The 26,165-nt window shown below is 39.1% G+C and overlaps 1 protein-coding gene across 1 annotated transcript; it reads right to left on the bottom strand.

Moving 5' to 3' along the window:
* Positions 1–3,648: 3,648 nt before the first annotated feature.
* LOC131247847 (long-chain-alcohol oxidase FAO4A-like) lies at positions 3,649–25,612 on the bottom strand. Its single transcript, XM_058247761.1, has 3 exons — positions 25,217–25,612; positions 24,851–25,120; positions 3,649–5,598 (listed from the first exon to the last, which is right to left on the bottom strand). Exons 1-3 carry the CDS (start codon positions 25,511–25,513, stop codon positions 3,802–3,804), a joined length of 2,364 nt encoding a protein of 787 aa, XP_058103744.1. The 5' UTR covers positions 25,514–25,612; the 3' UTR covers positions 3,649–3,801.
* Positions 25,613–26,165: the final 553 nt, after the last annotated feature.

Genomic DNA, 26,165 nt, shown 5'->3' on the forward strand with positions numbered 1-26,165 from the left:
TTCTTTCTTTCTTTTTTTTTTTGGATAGGTGCTGAATATACAAATGGTCTTGAGAAGCAAAAACCAGCATTTTTAGCGATTATGCAATCTGTAGCAATCCCATATTGAATTGTTGTTTAGATCCTTAATGAAGTAGAACCTTGGTGTTCTACCATACGCTTAGGATCCTTGTCATAACTCCCATAGTTTAGTTTTTTAAAAAACAAATTTTTTAACATCCTTTTCTTTTTCTTTTTCTTTTTTTCCTGGTAGGCGGCATACTCACCAACCATTTGGGGTCCCCACTAAGAAAGTCTACGTCTCCATAAATCGCCCATCTCATCCTAACCATGGGACCGCCTCATGGATGGGCCATAGCTCAACACTGATACTGATCGGATGCTCCTAACCATCTGATGAATTGTCAGCCAGGCGCAACATTGTATGGTAGAGATGGTTTATACAGTGGGTTTTGGTGGATAGCTTCGATTCATGACCATTCATCTTAATATGCATGGATAAGAAATAGTGCTTGCAGCCTATACACCTCCCCTAGCGAGGAGATATATTTTCACGTCATTGTTGGTACTGGAGTGGATTAGACTGGTGAAGGCACGTTATATGAACCTGAACCAATGTATGGTACTGCTATACCTTTTTTTTTTAATAATATATAATTAGAGGTTTAGCTTTCCACAACATTGATTATGATATCCCTCACCTTCTTCACTCCTTACCAAACCAATACATTAATATTTTATTATCGTTATTAGTTTTTTGTTTTTGTTCACATCTTCGGCTCTTCCTTCAATACTTTAATATGTAAAGGTTCCATTACTATACCTACTTTATTCGCTGGGCCCACCTTACCTATCTTCCAAGCAACTTCTATCTTCTGCGTCAACTTGATGCAGTGGATTAACACCTCTAGGACCCTTCTCGACATACCAACAAATTCCGCGTTGCTTCCTTTTCCTTTCTTTTCTTCTTAGGTATAGTCATCCAAGCAAAACATATACAAACCTGCACCCCAAATTTACGGTGCCAAGTATTTTGTAGTCTGTTTGTACAAAACTCGCCTCACCATTCTTCATCAAGCAGACCACAATCACGGCCCCACGAAGAACTGATTTTATTTTTATTTTTTTATTTTTAAGGATTTGATGAGGATCAATGTACACAATCTGGTAGGACAATACACACCCTTGCCTACGGCCGATGTTAGAACATCCAAAACACAGGAAAATCTGAAGGAGAAGTCATTCCAGTTTGTCATCATCCAACCCTACATTAGGCGGGATCCACCAGCCAATGATGAGTTGGGCCATGTTTTGGATGGTGGAGTTCCAGGTTCCCTGAGTTAATGTGTACCCTGTTTTGGTCTAAAATGTTTGTTCCTATGGTTTTATATCTGGGTTTGCTTAAGCCATCTTACTTTGTACTAATGTCTGAGTGAATGAGATTTGAAGCTATGATAAATAACAAATGGTTTAGATTGATTAGGTTTTAGATTTAGTGAAACATAATTGTTTTGTTTTGTAATTGAGTAACATTTCTCTTTAAGAGGAGAAAGAAGAATATTGTGGGTTTCTTATCTCTTGTTTTCTGATCGTTTAAGTTGGATTTCATCTCTTCTTGAGCCAGTCATGGAGTGCCCATCTTTAGAGGATTCCATTCTTTCCGAGTTAAAAGTCACTTGATGGCACTGGATTTGTCAATTGTTACTGTCCATGCGGGGGATTTGCTGCTAAGTTGGTATCAGAGCAAGTTTGATTGTTGTTATTTGACAAGTTATCTAATCAAATCCAAGGTCATCCAACCAATCAAATTGTAATTCCCATCATTTTATTCAACAAAGTTGCAAGATTAGCGTTCGATTTCATCTGTAGGAGATTGCAAAGTCTCACGCCAACTGATCATTGATTTGACTCGTGTGCATAGATTTCTAAGAACTTGACGTGCTGACTATTGGATTAATCACATGTTTGTGTTTTGGCTCACCCCCACCATATCCATTTTCAGCAAATCAACACAGGCCCGTTTACATCTATTTACATTTCTTTTTCGGCAGCAATCCGTCATGCCATAATTGAACTGGAGCCATTTACCCCCTAACAAAATTATTCATCCATCACCCAAATCTACCCACCGACCAATCGTCCTACGTACTTAACCAATGTTCCAAAATTAATTCATACTTTCCACGTAGGTAGCAAGTTTTAGGTCATATGCTTTCCACAGTGAGCCAAGGGTCTTCGTTGGTGGCAACACCAAGAGACCATGCCCCAATTTGCAGATCAAGACACATAACAGGGATAAAGATTTCAGACGATCCTGTAGACTCTCGACATATCTTCGTTCATGAAGTGGTGCCTGATGCACATGTTGCAGGTGTGCAAGTATACAGCCTCCACATCTGTACATAGAGGTGCAAATGGGTTGGATCGGGTTGGCCTTATGGGTCATTAAACTTGAGCCGTAAACTAGTGGGTCAGGGTAAAAAATTTAGGAGGCAGATTTTGGTCCAAAAGTTCAACCCAAATTACTAAATAGATCAGGTCTGGGTCAGCTCAAACCCAACTCAACCCAACCTACACTAATTTAGGTCATGCTAAAATGACCCAACCCAGACCTAACCTAGACCCAATTTATTGTGAGAGAGTGGCAAAAGGAAGTGCACACCTTTGAGCTCTTTCTTGATTAGGAGTTGGTGTGAGCAACCATCAAAAGGAAGTTCACACGCTCTAAGCACATTCTTGATTGGGACTTTATGTGAGCAAGTGGCGGAAGGAAGTGCACATGCTTAAGTGCATTCTTGATATGTACTGGGTGGCTGGGTGTGAGTGAGTGATTTGCTCAGCACATTCTTGACTGGGATTTGGAGTGAGAAAGCAGAAATAGAAATTCCACATTCTTGATTGTAACTGATGTGAGAAGGAAGGGCACCTGCTCAAACGCATTCCAGACTGGGACTTGTGAACCAACATCAAGAGGAAGTGAACACGCTCAGGTGCACATGCTCAAGTGCTTGCTAGAGACCAGATTGCCTGGGAGACCTGACTGCGGGAAGGCCCACCATGATGTTTGTGTGAATCCACCATGTCCATCCATCTTTTCATCTTATATTAGGACATGAGAGCAAAAATGATGTGGATCCAAAACTCAAGTGCGCCACATGACAGGGATATGGTGGGGATTGAATGCCCTCTGTTGAAACATTTGTGGGGCCACAGAATTTTTGTATCAGGCTAATATTTTTGTGTTTTCAGTTCATCCCAGTGGGAATGACCTTATGAAAGGTTTGGATGGCACATAAACATCAAGGTGGACCCGGGGGAGGTCTAAACAATTGGCATTTCACTTTCCACTTTTTCCTATGGTGTGGCCCAATTGAGTTTTGGATCTACCTCATTTTTGGACTCATGTCATAACATGATCTGGAAAATGGGGTGGATTTCTCACAAACATCACGATGGCCCCCATCGCAAGCAATCTGCATTTATCCCTGTAAATGTTGCTGTCTAAGAAATTCAGTTGGAAAATGCCACTTCTCCTGATTGTGACCGTTCATCTGGTGATGGGCCATAGGCGTAGGGATCACCGAATATTCTAACATTCTGGCCATCCTTAATTTGGTCTTACTGCGTATCCAGCTTGAGTAGAGAATGGTAGCATAACAAGTGTAGGAGATGAAGCTCGTAAAAGAGTTACAAGTGTTTCAACCTTTATATTACATATAAGAAGAATATAGAAGAAGAGAAGAAGAAAAAGAAAGGATAAGATGTCTATAATTATGTGTTAGCCACTGAAGAAATCTCACTGTTATCCAGTTTTCTTCCTTGCCAAGACTTCCAGAATTGATTGTGCAGTGCAGTAAGCAATGGCCTGAACGGTGACCATAGGATTCACACCGAGAGCTGTCGGGAAAACACTTGCATCTGTAACATACAGCCCCTCTACTTCCCATGTCTCCCCACTCTGATTCACAGCCGACTGCTTGGGATCAACCCCCATTCTACAGCTTCCCAACTGATGTGCTGAGCAGATGGGCGTCGACAGATCCCTCAGCACCTTCCGACTCACCTCCTTTACAAACCTTTCAAACTCGTGGGAGCTTACCTGTTTCACATTCAGTCTGTCCCCTTTGCAGTGATGCGTTCCAATCTCTTCAGCTCCTGCAGCTGCCAATATCCTAAGCATCTTCTCCATACCCTTCTTTAGATTCTCTTCATCAGAAGCATCCAGTTGATAACTCAACGACCGTTGCGAATTCACCTGTCCCTCCCCCTTATCTCTTGCCAGGGAAAATATATGAGCCGTCCGTGAGAATCTGCTCATCCTCTCTTTGATGTCCATGGATGAAACCCACGGTGTAACCACTGAAAACATGCCTGGGTGCAATGCTGGAGTCTGTATAACTGCACCATAGCCTGAGGTGTTGAAATTGGCTACAACAGTTGACATTGCAGTCATGATCCCACCCTCATAGCTCTTCTTCTCTTCTCCAGGCCATCGACCAGGAGTCTCTGGAAAGTAGCCCCATGCCATTACAGTGGGATGGAGATGGAGGTGTTTTCCAATGTTTGCATTCTTCAATCCACTTCTCTTTAGTAAAACTGGAGTGCCCAATGTGCCGCAGGCGACCACAGTCACTTTTGACTCCACCACATAAACACCCTTTTCCCACTCATTTCCAATTTCAAAAACCACTCCAGTTGCTTTATTTCTTTTCCTCCCCTTCCTCCTTTCATGCAAGACCTTCACAGCTTTGCAACTGGGGATAATTACACCTTTCCCCGAATCTGCCAAATCTACGAGCCATGTCTCATGAGTACCCTTCTTTCTTCCATCCTTGCACCCAAAACAGCACCACCCACAGTAATGATCTGGCGGTGAATTGCGAGGAATATCTTTGATGGGATACCCCAGTTCCAAACAACCTCTACGTAAAACTGCATTATTTAAGCTTTCTTCATGAATGGCCGATTGAACTCCCATTCGCTCACAGACAACATCCATGGCCTGTTTATAAGTCTTACTCTCAAATAGTTCAAGCTCATACTTGTTGCACCATTCGGCAGTCACATGGGCTGGTGTTCGAATTGATGCTGACCAATTTACAGCTGAGCCTCCACCGACAGCCGAGCCGGCAAGGACTACTACACCAAGATCCTTGGTGGCGAGCAATCCTCCACCTTCATACATCTGATCCATGGTCGGGCCTTCGAGAAGAGAGAGATTGTCCCTTGCATAGTAATTCCCCTTCTCCAAGACCAGTACTTTGTAGCCGGATTTGGCTAGGACACCTGCAACGACTCCGCCACCTGAACCAGAGCCAACAACAACAGCATCGCATTGGATAGTTGGATAAGAAGCCCGTGTTCTTTTGCCTAGATGTTGACGTCGGATGGAGACTGGGAATCCGGCTTTTCGGAGGGCTTCTGAGATAACATATCTGGGATTTTCTGTGTTGATGATGGCTTTGTAAAGGGGTCCAAAATGAGTAGCTTCAGCTTCTGTTTCTACTTCTATTTGGTCTTGAGGTGTCCTAATAAAATCAGGGTCAGGTCCCTTATAGCCCAGAGCTTCCCACGATGGGTTCTCATTCTTTTCATTCACCTGATTCAATCACAAGAATGACCTTGAGATAGGCTCTTCTCACTAATTCATGGGCAGGAAACAAAGAACAATAACTCATGCTGTGAATTGTCCGAAAGGAGATGGGAAATGCTGATACTGTAGACCTACAACTGGTTGAGCTATATTGCCACATTACATGTGGCAGGTCTTACCTCCATGAATTACTCTTACCTCCGGGAGGAATAGAGGGTCACAAGCGCCAACTAGCACTGGGTGTGCCAGACCGGTGCAGCTCATCAGAATTCCCATCAAGTAGAGGACTGGAATCCTCTCCAACACCTGTTGTGGGAAGAGTGCGCGACTCCAAGCTTTGGGAGCCACTGCTGTGTGTATGACATCCACTCTGTCCTTCAATTGCAACAACTCACATAGGACCTGAGCCCAACCATCAGGCCGACCAGAAATTCAGGTGGGCCATACCACAGGGAACATTGTGGATGGAGATGCCCACCATAGAAACCTTCCTGGGCCACTATGTTGTTTATATGCCATCCCATCAGTTCATCAGGCCAGCCTTACCAGGTATATTTTACAATATTCATGTGGGCTCACCTGAGTTTTGAATTCCATTGATTTTTGTTATGTTCCATGAAGATGAGACAGTGCAAATACTGGACGGTGTGGATGTCACACACACATCACAATGGCCTCACGGAGCTGGGGTTTTGCTTGTACAAAATGTGTTGTTGCAGAGGATTCCAATACCCAAGTAGGTTCAATGTTTCAAAACCCAGGTGGGGTCACAATTGTTGGTTAGCCTACCTGCTCATCTTATCGATGTGATTTTGAGACATGGTATCTACCTAGTTCTGATCATCTAATAAACAAAGCCCGACCTTGCAACCATGCACATTGTTTTCAATTACAAGGCCAGTGCACTCCACAAACTCCACTGGTTCTTGTAAATCTAACATGGATGTGAGTTTTATAGAAGAGAGTTCCATTGAATTAATTTCATTGCTTTTATGATCAAATTGATTACATGTTTCTTGTGGAAGTGAGTTCCGTGGGACTTTGTGTTCTTACCGGCTTATTTGAGAACAATGTAAATTTTGGAAAAGTATTTTCATGGATATCTACTTTTCCGTTTGTGAAGGAAAAAAAAAAAGGTGCTTATAAGTGAAACAGGTGTTGGCTCAAGATAAGTGTGACACATGTGGAATGCTCGAAGATATTGGCATATATTATAAGAATTCTATAAGGTGGGTCTAGTTGAGTGTAAATATAACTAAGGGTTGGATATTGTGATCCGGTGGGCCTCACTAAAGTTGTGATTAGTCTAGAGATGGTACATTTCAACTATGTTACAAGCATAATGTTCTAATTGTACTAGGAATGCTAGATTTGCGTAGAACTTAAGGAAGAGGAGTTTCGATGGGTTTCAAACTCCTTATGTAACTATTTAAACTCGGCTGGGTACCCAAACCTACACATATTAGAAGATGATTATCCATCATAGTGCTTCTCAAAGTGTTGTGCTGGATGCCTTAGATTCTGCCAATCTGTTGTGTAGAGAAGCCCTGTCTCAGTTCAACCAGTATCTGATTTGGTTCGATCGGAAATTGGTTGGATTCTCGGTTTGCACGCTATGAAAATTTACACATTTTCGATTAGACCAAAAAGTGTGAGTCGATTTGGTTTAGTTCAACCAACAGGTTACACAGATTCGCAAACAAAAAAAAAAAAAAAAAAAAAAAAAAAACCCAGTTATATAAGTTCTAATCTCGATTAGGGCTTAGTAAAGATAACAATTTTCTCTCTAAGAAAAAGGGTTTGCAAAGTGAGAGGGTTCCAAAACACTTGTAAGGCCTTGAGAATGGATTTTCTCAAGGGGCTAGGGTTTTCCTAAGGTTATACATCGCAATGGAAGATTAAGTGTTTTTGTAATAGAAGAAGGTGAGTAGTGTAAACTCTAAGGTTTTGATTATAATGGATCTCTATTGTTTTGTGCTGTTGTTTTTTCCCTCAAGGGTTTTCCACGTTAAATATCTTGTGTTTAAGGTTTTTGCTTTATTGTTTATTATTAATTGTGATTGTTTTATTTTCATTTAACATGCTTCTATAAAGCGCACAAATTAGCAGTGATATTAGATTCAAATTTCTAATACCTAGGGTTGATCTAGGTTTATTGTGGCTCAGGGTTACATCATAGAGGTGTGATATAAGAGTCAAAACTCTAATAAAGTGATATCAGAGCGTCGGGCTTAAGGACGTTTTTGGAATTCAACGAAGATGTTAAGATCGAAGTTCGATATATAGAAATTCAATGGAATCAACAATTTTACTTTGTGACAACAAAAGGTTAAGGATATTATAGTAGCATAAGGATTGAGCTAGGCGTTGTTGGAGAATAAATCGGAGAAAATGTCGGATGATTATTAGAGTGAACTTGGCGAAAATGCTATGAACACTATCCATCTATGTCTATCAAATGAAGTCATGTACAACATTCTAAATGAAGAATCTCCCCTAGAGATGTGGAAGAAATTAGAAGATGTATACATAGTAAAGTCCCTCACTAATAAGTTGTTTGTGAAGAAACAACTTTTTGGACTATGCATGAAGAAATAATCCAATCTCCTAGAGCATATAAATTTGTGTACGAAGGTATGTAACGAGTTGTTAAGGTTTCTAGTGACTATCAAGGAAGAAGACAAAGCAGTATTACTTCTTGCATCACTTCCCACATCATACGACTATACATCACTACTTTTCTGTATGGGAAGAATACAGTGAAGCTAGAAGAGATTACTGCAGCTCTCATTTCTAACGAGATGAGGAAGAAGTTAAGCGATGATGACTCTTAGGCGAAAGAATTAGTTATGAAAGGGGGTAAGGGATGTGGGAGATCCATAAAGTGATATCGGTCTAACAGGAAGAAAAAGTCTTGCTCAAAATTAAAAGCTAACGACAAATGCTTCTATTGTGGCATAAATAAACATTTCAATAAAGACTGTCAGAAACAGAAGGATAACCTATAAAGCAATGGTAAATGAAACACAGGTGAATTGGCTAGCATAGTGGAAGAGAGCTCAGAAGGAGACCCCCAGGTACGAGCCGTCTTTCAAATACATGGATACTCGATTCAGGACGTTTGTTTCACATGTACTCGGATAGGACTTGGTTTGATTCTTACAAGTCCTATAATGGTGGAAGTGTTCTGATGGGGAATGATGCAACATGTAAGGACATCATAATGGGGACCATCAAAGTAAAGATGTTTGATTGAGTCATACAAACTCTTAAGTAATGTTGGGCATGTTCCAGATCTGAAGAAAATTTTGATATCCTTAGGGTTTTGATACGAATGGGTGCACATTCACCGCATCTAGCATGGTAATCAAGGTCACCAGAGGTACGATGGTGTTAATGAATGGACATAAGATAAAAAATCTGTACATGTTGATTAGGAGTACAACTATAGGTGAGGCCACTACCACTTCACATGCAAAATCCGACACATATAATACCAATTTGTGGCATATGCGACTAGGGAATATGAGTGAGAGGGCTATGATGGAACTCTATAAACAAAAGCTGATGAAGGGAGTTAAGGCTTGCAATGTGGATTGCTGTGAGCATTGCATCTATGAGAAGCATTGTGTCTATGGGAAGCAGTGCAGGGTAAGGTTCAAGACTGCTACACATACTAATATAGGGGTGTTCTATTATATTCTTTCCAATGTCTGGGAGCTAGTGATAGTACCATCTAAGGGAGAAGCACCATACTTCATGAACTTCATAGATTATTACTCGAGAAAGGTTTGAGTCTACTTCTTAAAGCACAACTTTGAAATGTTCGCCAAGTTTAATGAATGAAAAGTGGAAGTTGAGAAGCAAATCAAGAGATGGGTTAAGATAATGGTATGGAAAGGCGAGATTCGTAGAATTTTGTAAGGAACGGGGCATCACAAGGCACTTCTCAAGTCTAGGGACCTCACAACAAAATGGGATAGTAGAGAGAATAAATAGAACTGTATTGAAGAGGAAGAGAAGTACACAGTTACATGCGAGGCTGCCTAAAAACTTCTGGACAGAAGCGATTAACATGGTATGCTATATTATAAATCAGTTACTCTTGCTCCGATGGTAGACTCTCAGGAGTTTCAACACTCAGTCAAGGGTTCGAGCATCCATAGGTGGTGAAATCCCACTACAGCGTGAGTGTGTGGGGGTGTGTGTGCGTGTGTTAAAAAAATAAAAAAAAAACAAAAAAAAAAAACGCTAGAATCCAATGTTGTAGAGGAAGTCTAGATACGCAAGGACGTCGATTGCTCGAGGATGAGGATATTCGGGTGTCTAGCATACATCCACATGCAAGTGGACAAAGGTCGAAGTGAGATCTAAAATCTATGAAGTGTATCATTATCAGTTATGAGAAAGGTTTTAAGGGCTAAAAGTTTTGGGATTTAGTTTCACATAAGGTGGTCATTAACAAAGATGTCATCTTTGATAAGGCATCAATGTTGAAGGAAAACAAGGACGTTGTATAGAAGTTGAAAGAACACGGTGATACCAAGAAATTGTCAGATATATGTGGAGTCAGTTGAGTCGATTGCCGAAGGTGAAATTTAATAGAAGTAAGAAATTGAGCAAAATAATCAACAAGATACACAGGAAAGTATAACCATGAATATTGAGAAAAGAACCATTAGAACCCCGGTTCTATACAAGTTCGAGGATATGCTTTCTTTTGCATCGTTCACAGGAAGTAGAGACCCATCATCTTTTAGTAGGCAAAATCTATGAAGGATAGCGACAAGTGGGTGTTGGCCATGACGGAGGATATGAAATCTTTACATACGCATTAGACATGAAAGTTGGTGGATCTTCCAAAATGTCAGAGAGCTATCGGGTGTAAGGATGATGTGTTGATTGTTGCAAAGGTCAAGAAGGAGATACTATTTCTCAAGTCTCTGTTAAGTAAGGAGTTTAACATGAAGGATGTGGGCACTGCAAAGACGATTCTAGGTATGGAGATTCACTAAGATAGAAAATTTGGAAAGTTGTGGATGTCTCAAAGGGGATATGTGCAAAATGTGCTAGAGAGATTCCACATGGAAGGTAGTAAACCAGTTAGTACGCCTCTAGCAGGTTACTTTAAGTTGTCACTCAAGTTATATCTGTGTACAGAAGAGGAGACTTCAGATTTGTCACGGATGTCATACGCGAGTGTAGTGGGGAGTCTCATGTATGCAATAAGTTTGCATGGGGTTGGATATCTCATAGACAGCTAGTGTAGTCAGCAGATATATGATAAATACAGGAAAGGAGCATTGGAATGATGTTAAGTGAATTCTAAGGTATTCAGGGGCACAGTCGACACTAAGATCATGATCGGGGGACATGGAGCTTCAGGTGGAATCGTAGGTTATGTGGTTTTAGATTATATAAGTAATCTTAACAACAAGAGGTCTACTACAAGATATGTTTTTACATTAGCAGATGGACTGATACGTTGGAGATATACGTTACAGTTTATGATAACATTGTATACAACCCAGGAGGAATATATGGTTGCAACAGAGGCATCAAATGAGGCATTATGGTTGAAAGGTCTGATACAAAAACTCATCTTGAAGAAAGAGGCGATTCGGTTTCATTACGATAGTTAGTGTGTTATCCATATAACGATGAATCAAGAGTATCACGCGAGAACCAAGCACATCGACGTGAGGTTCTATAAGATATAAGAACTCATTACTTTAAGAGAGCTTTTGTTGAAGAAGATTCACACGGATGAGAATGTTGTGGACATGTTGAGAAAACATGTAATTACAAAGAAGTTCAAGCATTGCTTAGGCTTGGTCAATCTCACTAGTTATTGATGAGATTGGGCACCCTTGCACAAGAGTGCGAATGGAGTTGCGTTTCAAGTGGAGAATGCAGTGAGCGGTCTACGCTCAAATGGGAGGTTGCACAAGAGATCTTTAGGATGACTTGACAAAATGCAAGTTAATGTGGAGATTGTTATACTGGTTACCTTGGATTTTGCTTATCTGTTGTGCAGAAAAGCCCTGTCTCAGATCGACCGGTATCTAATTCGATTCAACTGAAGATTGGGTGGATTCTTAGTTTGTACGCTATGAAGATTTGCACATTTTTTTTATTTGACCAAAAAGTGTGAATAAGTTCGGTTCGGTCAATCGAAGGTCTCATTTGGTTCGACCGACAGGTTAAGTAGATTTGCAAAAATTAGGTTATGTAAGTTCTAATTTTGATTAGGACTTAGTAAATACAAGTGTTTTCTCTTTAAGAGCTAGGGTTTGAGAGGTGAAAAGGTTTTAAAACACTTACAAGGGCTTGGGAATAGATTTTCTTAATTGGCTAACGGCCTGTTTGGCCAGTTGCATTGGAAAGGATTAGGTGGGATGGAATTGCATTTGTGATATAGAACATGTCACAGATATGTTCCTAGCATGGTTGAGCCAAAAGAAGATGGACCGTGAATTGACCATAACTTTTGATTCGGGTATCGTTATGGGGCGTACAACCTATCAATATTTACTGAAACGGGCCATCCAAGGTGAACCGACCCACAAAGTAGGTCGCATCTGTCTGTTTCGTCAGAAAACGTGCGCTTTCAACTCAAAAACGAATTTTTAGAAAATTTTTATTATTTTTAGTAATTCTGATTTTTTAAAATATTTTTAGAGTTTTAGATTTTCTTTCCTTTTAGAAATAACTTTTAGTTATATTAGGACTCTTCTAGAGAAAGTTTATTTATAATTTTTATTTTTAGAAATCAGGCCTTAGAAGAGTTTTATTAGAATTAGGATTTTTATTAGAGTTAGAATTTTACTATTTTTGATAATTACGAATTTTAGTTTATTTTTTTCTATATTAATGGTGTAAGGAGACACATTAGACAATTATCAATTATTCATTAATCAATTTCGAATTTTATTAGAATTTATTTTTATTATCTTGATTTCTTTCCTCGTGGATTCGAGAAGTCTCTATGAGGAGTCCTGAGAAGCTCCGTGGATTCGGAGTAGTTATCCTTGAGGAAGACGGTGATCGACCTCATCACATTCATCCCTGCGTCACAAATCTTACATGAATGTTGGACATTCCTACCCACCCGAATTGATTCCAACTGTATATCTCACTAACGTATGGATGAGCCTGATTTTTATTTTATGTGATTTTCATGGTAGGGTCAGTTGGCCATGCAAGGGCTGCAGGCAACCCTCAACCGTATTGCGAATGTGTTAATTCCGCCCCGAGCTCAAAGTGATGCTCAACTGCCTGTGGCCGCTATACGACACAACCCCAATTTCTACAAAGCACCATCAGATGATGGTAAATCACAGGCCACCACTTCAATTATGAGGAAGCCGTTATACATGCCAAAGGAGAAATAGAATTATAGCGAGACAACATCTTTCGAACAAGGTGCACTACATATAAAAAAGTCTACAATGTGATCATCGATGTCAGGAGCGATGAGAATTTCGTGTCGAAAATAATGGTGGACAAGCTACAACTGAAAACAAAAAGACACCCATCTTCATACATGATTGGATGGATCAAGGAGGTCAACAAAACAGAGGTAACTGAACGATGTCGTATATTTTTTTCCATTGGTAAATATTATAAAGATGAAGTGATGTGTGACGTGGTCGACATGGAAGCTTGCCACATGTTACTTGGTCAACCCTGGCAAAATAATATTAATGCTACACATAGGGATCGGGATAACCTATTTATCTTTATTAAAGATGGTAAAAAGATTATCCTCGGCCCTATGGGAAGGGAGAACCAACCCAAGACTTCTAAAGTTAAGGAACAGTCTCTCACAACTGAACAGGCTTTTGTCAAACAATCTGAGGAAACAAGACATATATATCCATTAGTTGAAAAGAAAGAATATATGAAGCCTGTGAATATCCCAGAAGATTTGAAGCCAATTTTGCAAGAGTTCAAGGAGATTGTGCTCGATGAAACCCCCCAATAAATTGCCTCCCATATGAGATATACAAAATCACGTTGATCCTGTCTCAGGGGCAAGTCCGTCTAATTGCCCACATTATCAGAAAAAATATGAGATCTTGAAGACAAATATGAAGTAACTGATCAATATTAGTCAAGTCAAGGAAAACATGAGTACATGTATTGTGTCAGCTCAAGAGCTTAATGCCAAGTACAAAAAAAGGGCTAATAAACATCGGCGTCAGAAGTTATCTCAGACTCATGTGTCAAGTCTCTTGCGTAACTCGAGGATGAGTTTTTTTTTCAAGTGGAGGGGTCTGATGTAGAACGTGTCACAGATACGTTCCCAGCATGGTTGAGCCAAAAGAAGATGGACCGTGAATTGACCATAACTTTTGATCCGGGTATCGTTATGGGGCATACAACCTATCAATCTTTACTAAAACGGGCCATCCGAGGTGAACTGACCCACAAAGTGGGTCGCATCTGTCCGTTTCGTCAGAAAACATGCGCTTTCAGCTCAAAAATGAATTTTTAGAAATTAAGCCTTAGAAGAGTTTTATTGGAATTATGATTTTTATTAGAGTTAGAATTTTGCTATTTTTGGTAATTATGAATTTTAGTTTTTTTTTCTATATTAATGGTGTAAGGAGACACATTAGACAATTATCAATGATCAATTAATCAATTTCGAATTTATTAGAATTTATTTCTATTTTTTTGCTTTCTTTTCTCGTGGATTCGAGAAGTCTCTGTGAGGAGTTCAGAGAAGCTCCGTGGATTCGGAGTAGTTATCCTCATCATGTTCATCCCTGCGTCAATTGGTATCAGAGCGAGGTTCCCCTTGGGCCGATGACAAATAATAAAGGTATGAATCAAAAATATGTGGACGGTGATTTGGGGATTCGTTATCTTTTAAAAAGAATTGAAGCTTTCCACCGGGAGAGTCAGTTGACCATGCAAGGGCTGTAGGCAACCTTCAACCGTATTGCGAATGCGTTAATTCCGCCCCGAGTTAAAGTAATGCTCAATCGTCTGTGGCCACTGTATGACACAACCCCAATTTCTACAAAGCACCATCAAATGATGGTAAATCACAGGTCACCACTTCGATTATGAGGAAGCCGTTATACATGCCAAAGGTAGAAATAGAAATACAGCGAGACAACATCTTTCGAACAAGGTACACTGCATATAAAAAAGTTTGCAATGTGATCATCGATGTCAGGAGCGATGAGAATTTCGTGTCGAAAATAATGGTGGAAAAGCTACAACTGAAAACAGAAAGACACCCATCTCCATACATGATTGGATGGATCAAGGAGGTCAACAAAATAAAGGTAACTGAATGATGTCGTATATCTTTTTCCATTGGTAAATATTATAAGGATGAAGTAATGTGTGACGTGGTTGACATGGAAGCTTGCCACACGTTACTTGGTCAACCCTAACAAAATAATATTAATACTACACATAGGAATCAGGATAATCTATTTATCTTTATTAAAGATGGTAAAAAGATTATCCTCGGCCCTATGGGAAGGGAGAACCAACCCAAGACTTCTAAAGTTGAGGAACAGTCTCTCACAACTGAACAGGCTTTTTTCAAACAATTTGATGAAACAAGATATATATATCCATTAGTTGAAAAGAAAGAATATATGGAGCCTGTAAATATCCCAGAAGATTTGAAGCCAATTTTGCAGGAGTTCAAGGAGATTGTGCTCGATGAACCCCCCAATAAATTGCCTCCCATACGAGATATACAAAATCACGTTGATCCCATCTCAGGGGCAAGTCCGCCTAGTTGCCCACATTATCAGAAAAAATATGAGATCTTGAAGACAAATGTGAAGGAACTGATCAATATTAGTCAAGTCAAGGAAAACATGAGTATATGTATTGTGTCAGCTCAAGAACTTAATGCCAAGTACAAAAAAAAAAAAAAAAGCTAATGAACATCGGCGTCAGAAGTTATCTCAGACTCATGTGCCAAGTCTCTTGCATAACTCAAGGATGAGTTTTTTTAAGTGGAGGGGTCTGATGTAGAACGTGTCACAGATACGTTCCCAGCATGGTTGAGCCAAAAGAAGATGGACCGTAAATTGACCATAACTTTTGATCCGGGTATCATTATGGGGCGTACAACCTATCAATCTTTACTGAAACAGGCCATCCGAAGTGAACCAACCCACAAAGTGGATCGCATCTGTCCGTTTCGTCAGAAAACGTGCGCTTTCAGCTCAAAAACGAATTTTTAAAATTTTTTTACTATTTTTAGTAATTCCGATTTTTTTAATATTTTTAGAGTTTTAGATTTTCTTTCCTTTTAGAAATAAATTTTAGTTATACTAGGACTCTTCTAAATAAAGTTTATTTGCAATTTTTATTTTTAGAAATTAAGCCTTAGAAGAGTTTTATTAGAATTAGGATTTTTATTAGAGTTATAATTTTGTTATTTTTGGTAATTACGAATTTTAGTTTATTTTTTTTTTCTATATTAATGGTGTAAGGAGACACATTAGACAATTATCAATGATTAATTAATCAATTTCGAATTTATTAGAATTTATTTCTATTTTTTTCTTTCTTTCCTCGTAGATTCGAGAAGTCTTTGTGAGGAGTCCAGAGAAGCTCCGTGGATTCAGAGTAGTTATCCTTATCACGTTCATCCCTGCGTCAATTTGGTCCTATGCCAATTCCACTCCATGTTTGGGAAGAATGGAAAAGCTTGGAAGTAGATTAGATGGATTTGCATTGGGTCCCATGCCAATTTCATTCAATGTTAGCAAGTTGTGTAGGTCCCACCATGATGTGTGGGCTATATCCACACCGTCCACCCATTTTTCGAGATCATTTTAGAGCATGAGACAAAAAATCAAGTAGATCTAAAGCTCAAGTAGACCCCACCATAGAAAGCAACGGGGATTGAATACTTACCGTTGAAAACTTCTTTGGGGCCACATAAGTTTTGGATCTGCCTCATTTTTAGGCCCATGCCATAAAATGAGGTTACAAAACAAATGAATGGTTTAGATATAACACATGTGTGTTATTCTCAATAGTTTCAAATAATGATGGGTATATCCATTCAATGTACCACCGTATTACAAAAAAAAAAAAAAAAAAGCATGGAATTAAGCTTATCCCATGGTAACAGGGAACAATCCCTGCCATGGGTAATAATTATGTTTTTCGAATCCCATCCCACCTAATCCTTTCCAATGCAACTGGCCAAACAAGCCCTAAAAGTTATGCATCGCAAGGGAAGATCAGTGCTTCTATAATCGAAAAAGGTGAGTGGCGTATAACTCTAAGGTTTTTATTATAGTGGATCTTTATTGCTTTGTGTTATAGTTTTTTCCGCTATAGTTTTCCACGTTAAATATTGTGTTTCATGTGATTGTTCTATTAGTTATTGTAAATTGTAATTGTTCTATCTTCATCTAACGTGCTTCCGCAAAGTGCATGAATTACCGGTGATATTATATCTGAATTTCTAATACCTAGGATTGATTCGAGTTTGTTGTGGCTCGGGATTACAATATAATAGTATGATATAAGAGTCTGAACTTTAACACTTAGGTTGTAAGATACGTTAGAGATGGCATCTTCCTCACTAATGCATAGTTCAATACTTTTCAATTCCGCAAATTAAGTTTACACATATTGCACATCCGTGGAGCATGTAAAGTACTTAAAAGTAAAAAAGGGATGACGTGCGCTACATTTGCACACGTCAGGTTTCCAAAAATTAAGAAGGAAATGAAGATGACATTATTAAAAAAACTTATAAAACAGAGAAGTTATTTATACGGAGATGAATTTTATTGAATTTATATTTCAAAGATTCCAAAGTGCTTTCAATACCACATACAGGATAGACGGATATGTGTATGTAAAAAAAATAAAAATAAAAATTACTCAATTTATATGGCAAAGATTCCAAACAGTACAAAAGCTTTTAAATGTAAATATCTAAGGTTACCAATGTCAGTGAGTCTCACTACTGCCTTCTAGCTTTTTAATGAAAAACTGCAGTTCCAAAACTAACAATGAAATTATTGCTGGATTTGTATCCCGTACTTTGCCTCTCTTTTATTCATGACGCAATGTCATATATTTTTGATGTGTACTAGTTTTAAATCATGTCCATCCAAACAGGTCCAGGGGGCATTCAAGATGCAAGCTAAATGGCACCTAGGCGCATCATCCTGTCTACCACTATCACCGACAGCTGATGTGTCACGATAGTTAATGCCATCGGTCAGCAGTTCAACTTCAAGCGATTGTGATATCATTAATCAATCCATTGATGAAGATTTTCCTTTAGTGTACGTGGACAGTTGTCTAGGACGCGGATTAGATACTGACACGTTGAGTAGCCCGACTCGCTACTAAAGTGACGCCACCAAGTTCTGTGGGGCCTACCATGATGTATGTGTTGTATCCATACCGTCCATCCATTCGGAGATATCATTTTAGGACATAAGAAAAAGAATGAGTAAGATCTAAAGCTCGAGTGGACCCCACCACAGAAAATAGTGGAGAGAGTGATGTCCACCATTAAAAATTTAGATAAAGCTGAATTTGTTTTCTCTTCTTTCATGTCTGTCTTAACTTATAAACAAGTTGAATCTCAGATAAACATCATTATAGACCTTAGGAAGTTTTCAACAGCAGGCGTCCCTCTCCCAACTGTTTTCTGTGGTGGGGTCTACTCCAGATTCATTCGGTCTCCTACTTTAAATATTGATCCCTCCAGATGGATTGGCGGTGCAGATACAACGCATACATCATGCCAAGCCTTACAGAACTTGGCAACGTCACTTCCGTAGGAAGTGGCTACTCAACCTGTCCGTATCAGTTGTCTGAATCTTTTATCTGACATTTATAGACCTCAACCATACCTATGACCAAATCGGATTGGGTATCGTGTGACACATTAGGCTAAACTCTGTGGGGCCCACATTGATGTATGTAATTTATCCACGCCATCCATCTATTTTAACAGCCCATTTTATTGCACCATTCAAAAATTAAATGATATACATAACTCAAGTGGACCACACCATAAGAAACAGTGTGAATTGTATGTCTATAGCTAAAAACTTCTTGAAAGCCACGTAAGTTTTGGATCAAGCTGGTATTTGGGCTTTCCCTTTATCCAGGTCTGTGTGACCTTATGAGCACATTGGATGACAAATAAACATCATTGTAGGCCTGGGAAAGGTTTCAAGTAAATATCGTTATCCCCACTGTTTCACATGATGTGGTCCACTCGAGCTTTTCATACGCTTCAGTTTGGGTTCATGTCTCAAAATGAGTTGGGAAAACGGAAGGACAACGTGGATAAGATATACATCCACGGTGGTCCCTAAGTACATTATAAGTACTGTGTTATTCAATATGCAATCCGCTTCCAGCTACGACTACCCACAAAAATAATGATCCCGATGACTGGACTACAGTGGACACGACCTTGATGTGTGGAGCTTACAAAAACAGACTTCGTGCATTAATTTTTTATGTACCTGATGTTGGGTTGGTATGGAAAGACCAATGAAGAAGAAAAAGGAATGGAAGCATTAGCACGGATATAGTAGTTTCACTCATTTACGTGGATTGGATCCAAGCTGTCATTTTTTATTTTTTAAATGGTGTGAAAAATCTGTCCGTCTAATGTTTGGCATGTAAAGAGAAATGACCACACACAATACAACATCATTTTAACAAACAAACTTTTTATTTTGCTTCTTCCACCTGGGTGGCTTGTGTATAACATCTTATCCGTGGAAAAAGGTCTTCAGCTGGAAAGGAAACTAGCATGGTCCATTCATGAGGCGTGGTAAATATACAGCCAGTGATTGATTCATCAAAATTTGTGTGTGGCCGACCTGATGACTGGATTGTTCTAATTTACTCTCCAAGTGATCTTCATATTATGGTCCATCATTTTCACAGCTTAGATGTTACATTCAAGTGACACATAAACAGAAATAAGAACATTGTTTCTTATATCAAATTACAATCATTGTAATGATCAGTTCTTAGGCCTTGTAAGGACATGTTTGAAACGTGGAAATAAGTGGTATGAAATTGCATTTGGACTAACATAAATTTAATCCAGTATTTGAAAATGATGGAAAGAATTAAATTAATTCAGATATGGCATTGCAGGAGATCATGTGATAAGATTTCTTATGAATTTTGAAATCCACTACATATGTGGCTCCTTATTGATACATCTGTTTTTTACATGCTGTTCGTTTATGTGCACCCTTTGTACATGATTATTAAGTTATATATGCGTATAAGTGACTAACATCAGTTATTAAATCCAATCAATTGGTTATAATATTTCTATGGTTCATTAAATAAGAGTTTTAGTTAATATAGTGTTTTCTTCTTGGGATGAATTTGGTAATTAATTTTCTTCGGAAGAAGAATTTGATATTAAAAATAATAGTAAATCAAAATATTATGATATTTTCAAGCATAATCATTGTGTAATAATGATGTCAATTCAACTTAATGTTATTCCATACCATTTATTACATGTGGAATTCCAAACATGCCCGAAATGACTGATATACATTTAAAAAGGAAAAGATCCACTTGGTGGATAGTTAGAGTAGTCCAATCAAATTAAACTTAATTACCAGTCATTTATTAATAAAATGGTGGGACACTCACAAGGCTAGATGCATGTTACCTATATTCCACCGACAGAAAGTGCCTGCCGGTGGAAGCTATGCGGACTCCACCGTATCGTTAGTGAGAAATTCATTCCATCAATGAACCAAAAATAAAATAGGTACAAAAATCAAGTAGATAATATAAGAGGAGAGAAGGGGCATTCAATGTATAACATTGAAACCATGGTGTATCACAGTTCATCACGGTGTATGTGGAAATAATTTAGGAGCTATTCGGATGGCAAATAAATATTACGGTGGGCTTTTAATTTAATTTTTTTTCTTTTAAATATATTTCCTGTCGTGTATCACGCTCTGTTTGATACTGCTGTTTGGGTACTACCTCTCTTGTCACGAGGTTGGGACAGGTTGGGGCTCTTATGGGGCCACCATGATGTACGGGTTTTATCCAAACCGTCCATCCATTTTTCCATGTCATTTGAGGTTATAAGACTGAAAATTAGACATATTCAAGGCTCAGTGGGCCCTAAGAAGCTTTTCATGGTAGGCGTTTAATCACCACTTCTTTCCTGTGGTGTGGTCCACCTGATATCTAGATCTTCCTCATTTTTGGTAGTTCACACTAAAACAATGATTAAAAAAACAAAATGAACAAACAAACAAAAAAAAAAAAAAAAAAAACAAACAGATGAACAGGGTGGATAAAATGCATACTTATATTTTGGGCCACGGAGCACCGTTCAGTAGCGAGGTCACAACCGGCAGTGTCGCAATCAGCGTTCCGGGATCAAGACCGGATTAGGTGAGATCCCGGCCTCACCCAAGACGGTGCGGCCTTACCGTGGGGGGTTACCTTGGGGCCCACCTTGATGTACGTATTATGTATCCATACTGTCCATCCGTTTTTCCAAATCATTTTGCGACATTATTAAAAAAAAATGAAGCAGATCCCATTATTAAGCCGACCATGCCATAAGAAATAATGTTGATTGGCCATTAATTGGCCACAAAAGTTTTGGATCAAAATGATTTTTATTTTTATTTTTACCATCATCCAGGCACATGAGACACCTTATCAATAGATTAGATGGTAAATAAACACTATAGAAACATTAATGTGCTCCCTAAGAAGATTTTAATAGGAGTAAAGTCAATCACCATTGTTTCTTATGGTATGGTCCACCTGATAACGGGATATACTTTATTTTTTATATAATGCCCTAAAATGATCCATTTGTTTTCCATCTCACTTTCAGACGCGGTCGCGATCCCAAACAGTAAAATATGCAAATCTTAGGTGGACAATACCACCGGAAATAGTGACGAGTGACAACTAAATACTTTGTGGGCTACAAAAGTTTTAGATCAAGATGATGTTTGTATTTTCCTTTCATCCAAATGCTCTTTTTTCTTTTTCTTTTTTTGACATTATCAACCGGTTGCATGGCAAATAAACATGGTGTGCTCCACCTAAAATTTGGATCTCCTTAAATTTTTAAAACACTTCCTAAAATGGTCCAGAGAAACGTAAGGGCGATGTGGATATACAACACAACATCAAGGTGGGCTCTACATTCCTTATATCAAGACCATCCATACATTTTAAGAGATCACTTTATGGCATGAGCTTAAAAATTGAAACAAATCGATAGCTTAAGTGGACCACACCATTGAAAAAAGTAGAGACAATGATGCTCACCAATAAAACATTACCAGGCCATAATGTTTATTTGCCATCCAACCAGTTCATGAAGTCACATAGATATGTAAGGCGGGAAAACACAAATATAAGCTTCATCCAAAACCTTGGTGAGCTCTCGAAAGGTTTCAAAACGATGGATATCTCTGTCCCCACTACTTTCTGTGATATGATCCACCTATGGTTTGGATCCACCTATGGTTTGGATCTACCTCATTTTTTGAACCGTGCCATGAAAGGATCTTGTAAAATGAATAGACAGTGTTGATATAACCCATGCATCATGGTGAGCTTACAAAATTTGGTGACGTCAACACACCACTGAAGTCGGTGGTGTTTAGCCCACCACGCAATCCACTTCCCGTGAAACGGAGGCGGATTCGCTGATGTACCTCACACAAGTTATATAACTGCTGTATTGACATCAGCAAGCTCTGTTGGTCTTATCACAAGGTATGTGTTATATCCAAACCGTCCATTCATTTGGTGAACTCTTCTTAATGCTTGGGACGAAATGTAAAATAGATCTAACTATCAAGTTGACCACAATGCAAAAACAGTGGGGGATTGAACGTTTAGCATTGAAACCCCTCTTAGGGTCATAGAAGTTTTGGATCAATATGAAATTTGTTTTTCCTCCTCATTAAGGTCTTTGTGACATTATGAACAGATTGGATGGAAAATAAACGTTATATTGAGCCCTATGAATTGCTTAACGGTGAAAATCAGTATCTCCGCTGATATTTGTGGTGTGGTCTAGATGATTTTTGGATATGATTCGTTTTTTGGATAATTCTCTAAAATGATTTCTAAAAAGAGATGAACGGTGTAGATATAATAAATACATCACTGTGGGGCAATGTAACTTTGATATCCTTTGAACCGTTTGTACAACTCAGAGCTGAACGAGCGTCAGTGCTCGTCTTCGCAGGACACGTACTAATTACTATGGACGCGGATTGCGTCCTACCCCCGCCCTGACGGTAATCCGTCCGGGCAGTGCTCTGTGGGGCCCACCGTGATGTAATTGTTTTATCCACGCCGTTTATCACTTTTCTAAGATCATTTTAAGCTACAATGTTCAAAACTAGGCAGGTCCACTGATTAAAGGAACATGCAGTGATAATGACACCCACTGTTGAAACCTTTCTAAGGGCTACCGTGATGTTTTTTTTTTTAACCATCCAACCTATTCATAATGTCATGTGGACGTGGATGAAGTGAAAACAAAAATATCAGCTTGATCTAAAACTTCTCCAATTCCCAAGAAGTTTTTAATGGTAGACGTTCAATACCCACTTTGCGGTCCACTTAAGCCTTGGACCTGCCTCATTTTTTGGATCATAGCTTAAAAGGATCTGAGTAAAATGATGAACGACATGGATAAAGCACTTACATCACGGTGGGCCCCACAGATCCCTGCCTGGACGGATTACTGTCTGGGCGGGGTAGGACGCAATCCGGGTCCCAACAGCTATATAGCTGGTGTGTGGTACACCAGCCTATAGATGGGGTGGGGCCGGATTAGGTGCGCCGTACCTTGATACAAGTATTATACATCCACGCCATCCGTCAGAATTTATTTCTTTTCCAAATGTTGGGTGGACACTTTTCAAAACGGTCTTTAGCAAATGCCCCATCATTAAAACTTCCTAAGGCCCGCCCTAATATTTGTTACCGATTGAACAAAAGCTTTTGTAGTCCACAAAATTTTTTTAATGGTTAATCAACACCATTTCTTATGATATAATCCACCTGAAATTTGGACTGCGTCATCTTTGGGCTTGTGCCCTAAAATGATCCAACAAAACAAATGGACGGTATAGATGTAGAATACATATGTGAAAGTGGGCCTTATAGTAAAGGGCAGCACCGTTTTGGGCGAGGCTGGGCACCAAATCCACTCCCAAGAAACATCAAATCGAGTGCCAAACATCCAAGGTATCTTAAATAGTCCACTTAAAGATTTGAATTGCCTTAAAATGGGGTCCAGCTTCGGTGGATCCCCAAACTGTGTGGCCCAGCTTGATGTATGTGACTATATCCGTACTGTCCATTTGTATTGAAAACTCATCTTAAGGCATGATAAAAATAAAATAATAAAAAAATAAAGCGGATCTAAATCTCAAATGGACGATGGTAGAGGAAATAGTAGTAATTGGCCATTAAAAACTTCCTGTGAACCACAAAAGCTTTGGATCAAAATGATATTTGTGTGGTCTCTTATATGGGTGTTTGTGACCATATCAACAGGTTGGATGACAAATAAACATTCAGGTGGACTCTTTGAAGTTTTTAATGGTGGGGATTCAATCACGACTGTTTCACGTGCTGTGGCCCACCTAAGAATTAGGCATGCTTTATTTTTAAGATCATGGCTTAAAAATGAGGTTTAAAAATCGTTGGACGGTACAAATTTAAGGCACGTAAATCACTGTGAGCCCCGCAGTCAGGGATCCCACGCACGCTGTTGGATCCGGGGTATCATTTTAGTCGGCTCCCAGGAAAACCAGCTAAGATTCAATCCGCTGCCATTTGTTTCTCTGATCAGTCACACGTTTCCAGAAAGTGACAGATGCGAATGGATAGAGATAGTAGCAGACAAAACACCACTACCCGTTCCTAATTTACCATGCACGCTGTCCCAGGATTGAAACATATCATACGAAGTTATTCATAAAATGACCAAAATAATCCTTGATGTTAACCGTTCATATTTGCTCAGGCTCCAGTAATGTTCTTAGCCTTTATACTTGAATGCAAGCCATTGAAATTTATTTATTATTTTTTTAATTTTTTTTAATTGGTCCTAAGTCATAATAATCTGCTATCAGACAAAATATGAATAGACCAGATCATTGGATAACTGCGTTTGTGTGAACATGATTGGGTGGTAAATAAAGGTACAAGAGCAAGTAGAACACATGATATATCTAACCTGAGTGAAGAAAAAGAGGAGGGTGAGAAACTTGAAGGCCTTGAATAGCATCCTATAGAGGAAAAAGGAGCTGATGGACCATGACAAAGCAATCTCCTCTCGCTTATGCTGCAAAACCTGTGAGAATCTCTGAAAATATGGGAATTGGGTTGAGAGGCTTCCTATCCCACATATCACAAAAGTTCCATACCAAGTTGACAAAAACCACATCGCTAATCGAAGCAGCCACAAGGCTGGATGTTTCAAACGCGAAGAAATGTATCCTCCAAGCTATAACATAAAACAACAAACAAAAAATAAAACCACTGGATAACGATGGGGAATGAAATTCAAGAAAACCCTTAAAATTGTTTTATTTTATCTTACATATTCTGGTGTTCCAGCCATGGATGCGGAGGTTCGATAGAAGGTGTGTAGAGATTCATTTCCTTGGCAATAACTCTCGATGGATGGCAAAAAGGTGTCGCAAATAGCAGTGAGAGATTCCATTTCTCGAGAGGTGAGGGAATTTGTATAGGGTGGTCTTCCTCCTCTTAGTAGACGATGGCTATCCAACCCCTGCCTTGTAGACATTCTCATAGAATCCATTTCGATTCCTATCGAGGAATCGCCAACTTTTCCGGTAGTCGGAAAGCTCATATTTCTGGTATGGGTGTGCTCCATGGAAGGAATTGAAAGGAGAAGGTAAGATTAGAGAGAGAGAGAGAGAGAGAGAGAGAGAGAGAGAGAGAGAGACGTTGGATTCAGTTGAGAAAAAAAAAAGCACGGGGGGTTGATGAAGAACCGAATTATCAATCATATACTTATGCAAGCTTACCTGCCACATTAATGCGATCGAACGGTTTATCTAACCCTACTTTAGATCGATGGCATTAAATTTTCATGTCAATACCAAACTGCCCACAATTTTTCCTAATACAACTTATAGTCCATTGCAAACAAGTTCCATGTATACTTTCTTTCTTTTCTTTTCTTTTTTCTCATTCTTTTTTGGGTAAAAACGTACCTACAAATAAATATTAGAGACTGAAAACGACAGTAGTTCCTTTACTAAACACATAATAAGAAATTTCTATGGGCAATCCCAATGTCCACTTTCCGATACTGGTTCCTATTTTGGTCATTCACGTGAATGCTGAGGCATCTACTCTTGAAATGCGTGACGTGGATGCACGAAACGGAAAGCGGAATGGCTGTTGTGTTTACGTCATCAAGTTTTGTGGGGCCCACCAAGTTCCAAACTGTCGTCTGTCCTTTTGGCGATTTAGTTGAGAGGTTTGAACCGAAAAATTAGACAGATTCAAAGATCAAGTGG

The sequence above is a fragment of the Magnolia sinica genome, chromosome 6 (genome assembly GCF_029962835.1).
Source record: "Magnolia sinica isolate HGM2019 chromosome 6, MsV1, whole genome shotgun sequence".
Taxonomy (NCBI): Eukaryota; Viridiplantae; Streptophyta; class Magnoliopsida; order Magnoliales; family Magnoliaceae; genus Magnolia; species Magnolia sinica.